The sequence below is a fragment of the Sinocyclocheilus rhinocerous genome, unplaced genomic scaffold (assembly GCF_001515625.1).
Source record: "Sinocyclocheilus rhinocerous isolate Xijiao unplaced genomic scaffold, SAMN03320098_v1.1 scaffold1786, whole genome shotgun sequence".
Lineage (NCBI taxonomy): Eukaryota > Metazoa > Chordata > Actinopteri > Cypriniformes > Cyprinidae > Sinocyclocheilus > Sinocyclocheilus rhinocerous.
Window position 1 is genome coordinate 34,619 of NW_015628942.1, and position 4,432 is coordinate 39,050.

General features: G+C 36.8%; 1 protein-coding gene across 1 annotated transcript in view; it reads left to right on the forward strand.

Annotated features, from left to right (window-relative positions):
• Positions 1-3,819: 3,819 nt before the first annotated feature.
• LOC107738535 (arylamine N-acetyltransferase, pineal gland isozyme NAT-10-like) overlaps positions 3,820-4,432 on the forward strand; it is a 5,744-nt gene continuing 5,131 nt past the window's right edge. The window contains exon 1 of the mRNA XM_016550296.1: positions 3,820-3,847. Coding sequence (XP_016405782.1) covers positions 3,820-3,847 — 28 coding nt within the window. The remainder of the gene's footprint in view (positions 3,848-4,432) is intronic.

Consider the following 4,432-nt stretch of genomic DNA (forward strand, 5'->3'; position numbering starts at 1 on the left):
CTGAAAATAAAACTCACTCGTTTACACTTTGCCCCTTTCTTGATTGCCAATGGCTGCAAAGTACAACGTGAAAACGCAAGGCTGACGCTCCGTAGCGGATTCACACATCCATGAGCGAGGCATTTTAGTTGAAGAGATGGGAGTTGCGCGACAGCATGCTCCTAGAATCTGTTTGAGTAATGGTGCGTTCAAGTCATGTCGGATAGATATTTACGAGTTGAACGCACATGAACGCCACCACAAAGTCGTTATTACGAGTGGGAAACTCGAAATTTTCTTCAAGCCCCGAGTTTCCGAGTTGGGGGCGTGTCAATGAGAAACATGGCGGAATCGATGGATGCAACGTCTGTTGTTTTACCGCAGAACATTTATTTGCGTGGTGCCCCCCTGGACGTGGTGCCCCTGGGCACTTGCCCAATTGCCCATATGGTTAATCCGCCTATGTTGATTAGGGTTGGAGCAAATCTCTGCAGGACACCGGCCCTCCAGGACTGAGTTTGGAGACCCCTGATGTAGATGGACAAACTCATCTACATCTTGGATGACCTGAGGGTGAGTAAAATTTTCAACAAATCAGTTTTGGGTGAACTATTCTTTTAATGTACACAACAGTAATTATGAGTTTTGCACACAGTTTGATAAATCAAATTACTATGCAATTTATTTTATCACAATAAGCTAGTCTGTCATTACAATGTAACTGTAACATCTACCAAGTAATAGTAGTATACCAGTACACATAATAGTTGTCATTAAAGTCCACTGGTTTACCATTGTACAAAGCTTCTTAAACCCCACTAGTTCCCCTGTATGCAACAAAAAATGGCCCAGTGCTACCTATTGAGTACATTCCTGCCAAAAGTAAAAACTATTTTATTTTATTAACAATCACATAATTCTATAACTTGAAACACATTAGTAATTATGCAGAGTAAACATATTTAGTTTTTTTTTCTCAGCTCCTGTCTTTAATAATTCATTCATTTAAACCTGTGACATTGCATTGTGTTTCAAGGGTTAACTCTGTTATTCATCATCCAGTCCCTCACTCTGAAGACATTCACTCAGAGTCTTTGTGACGCTTGCTTCTCACTAGCAAATTCACTTGACAAGTCACTGGCTTCATCTAAGGGTAAGAGCTTTTTTAAATGAAAAGAATGTATATCTAGACAGTTCTTTATTTATTTGCTCATATATCTGTTGATGTGTTACCACTCTTTAAATAGGTGCTTAAACTCTTTTTTTCTTATTGTCTGTCATTGCATCTTCTTTTTGTAGGTTCCATATACTCACACATCTTCTTAACTTTTTATGCCTTTCACAACTTCATTCTTACCTCCTATTTATGAGAATTTTATGTTGTATTTTAAGTAAGTGTTTATGAAATATGTACATGCAATTCAAATATTGGAACAATGTTATGTCATTTTAGTGACCACAGTATTTAGGAAATGCTCTTGTTTAGGTACATAAAACAATATTGTTATTTTTTTTAACTATATCATTTGAAACATTTATTTTATCAGTATTTTACTTCTTCTGTTTTTGTCTTGTACTTCTAGTAAACAAAACAAACCAAAAAAAAAAAACTGTAGAAGTAAAAATGTTAAAATACAAAATAAAAAACAACTTTTGTTTTCTGCTATACACAGCAGATTTTACATTCCAAGTCCCTAAATTTTTCTTAAACAGTGTAACACTACAGAAGGGTAAATTCTGTTGAAGCCAAGCAACCAGCTTCACCAGACAGAACACAATAAGCTTGTTTGAGATGACAAACACCTCGTCTTGAATGTAGACGAGAGCAGGCGGCTGCAGAGAAAGAACCGGATAAGAGCTGTCAAGAGCTGACAATTCTCACTTCTCATAGTGGACAGGCAATCTACATGAACAAATACAAATTATTATTAAAATATCACATTCACATCATTTGTTGCTAATTAAGCGGATGCATCCAAAATGTATTGGAGTTGATATAGATCAGGGGTGGCGAACGTCGGTCCTGGAGAGCCGCAGCCCTGCAGAGTTTTGCTTCAACCCTAATCAAACACACCTGAACAAGCTAATCAAGGTCTGAAGGGTTACTAGGAAGCTACAGGCAGGTGAGTTTTTATTAGGGTTGGAGCTGAGCTCTGCAGGACTGCGACTCTCCAGGACCGGAGTTCGCCACCCCTGATATAGATAATAGAATAACATTACACAAGTGAGCCTGTCCCAATAAGTGGTCTTGGCCACTTGAGATGCACATGACAGGAAATAAGTGCAAGACTGTACCAGGTCTGAAAAATGTCAAAGCTCAGTGCCCTTGAGGCACACTAAATCCACACTCTAATCCACATCTCTAATGATATTGCTCAGAGTGTTGTTTGAGGCTAAGCCTATGTAAGTGAAATGAATTAAATATTACATATAATTTGATGGTAAAACATAAAGTGTTGCACATTGTATGTGCAGAGACGAGTACTGTATGTATATTTTGTAAAACATTTGCAACTGCTTTCTATCTCTTAATTAGAAGCACCTCAGTAAATTTTGTCTTCTGTTACATAGAAACATCTGAATAGACATTGAGAAGTTTATTCTAAAAGTGCAAAGTACTGAAAATCAAAATGTATAAATAAAGGTCTGTGAAAACGTTATTTGCATTTTTACAAATCTATGATGTAGTGTGTTCCATCATATAATCAAAAGTTCCACACACTTGCAGTCTTCTTGCTCACTTGAACACTTGCGCCAAAGACAGGAAGTACTTCATGTAAGTAGACAAGTGGTCAATTGCAAAAAGCGCAAGTGTGGGCGCTGAGACAGGCCCATTCTCAAAGAGATTGCTAATAGCAGGGACGTGCACAGACATTTTGAGGGGCAGGTGCTCAAGTGGGAAAAGGACACTTCTCATATTTATTTACATTTTTTTCTAAATAAAACATTAAATATATTAGGGGTGTGCGATATTGACAAAAAATATATATCTCAATATTTTCTGTGATCTTATCGATAATGATAATTAGACGATATTTTGCTGAGTGTGTTATTGTGCTGATATCATAAGGACTACTGTGGACAGCTGACTCTTAAAGTTTTTGATATTCTGCATATTCTGTGTGGTGATCAGTTCACAGCAGTGATAGAAATTAATCTTTTCCAATAAGTTTAAATGGACTTTTTACCTTTTATGGGCATTTTTACCTTTATAAGGCCCTTTTTTCTAAAAGTGTGCATCATCTTTTCAGTCGAATTCTTAAATTGAATCAGTTAATTAGAATAATAAGTCATTTGGGCTGTTACCAAGCAAATGAAATCAGTATTGACAAAATTAATCTTTGCAATGCAGAGAAAACACAGAAGCTGCATTAGAAGGGGCATTTAGATGCATTTACACACTGTATAATGCAGGACATGAGTGTATTTAACCTGCAGTTACAAATGCATTAATACTGTTTTGATATTTTAAACATACAACGTTGAATATTGATATTTGAAATTATTAAAAAGAGTCATTGCGACTGAACCGAATCATTTAAACGGTTGATTCATTCAGGCACCAAAATCGACTCCTGCGGAACGCCACATACTAAAGGAGCCAATGTGGAAGAAAAGGCCCCTATGTGCACTGCAACCGTCCCGTCCTTTAAATATGATGCAAACCACTGAAGGGATGTGCCCTGGACACCAACCCAACACTCCAAGCAATTAAGAAGAATCTTATGGTCATATCAAAAGCTATAATCGAAGATCTAACAAAACTAAATCAACATGTGATCCTGAATCCAAAGATAACAAAATATCATTATTAACCTTAAGTAGTGCAGATTTGGTGTCATGGAAGGACCTAAAGCCCAACTGGAATGTATCTAAAATACCAAAAGTATTCAAATATGAAAAGAGTTAAGAGAAAAGTGAGAAGCTGTGGGTTTTGTAATGAACAAATCCATCAAGATGTTTTTGGCTTGGCTTCTAGCTCAAATACAAGTCCTTTATCCATGATATTGCTTTCTCCAGTGAAAAAGTTGTCTTGTCTGAATCAGGAAAGAAATATGCACAGATCAAGCATCTCACATCTGTGTCGATGAAGAAAACTCATCTACATCTTGGATGGCCTGAGAGTACACTTTCAGCAAATTTAAATTTTTGAATGAACTATTCCTTAAAGGTGCAATTCATAGCTTTCAGTCACGTGACCGGCTCGAAGACCTGGAGGGCAAAACATCCACAGAACTGCAGCACAAGCCTATCAATTTTCCATCTGTTTCACAGCCGCAAATATTTAGATCACCTCTCAAAAGAATAAAACAAAGGTATGTGAACAAAATGCGAGTTTTGGCCATTTGCAATCCATATTAAGCACCCGCGGCAATATTTCAATCATTAAACAGTGCGACAAAATGTTGTAAAAACACTTAAATTGCCTTAATATATTTAAAACAGTAATATT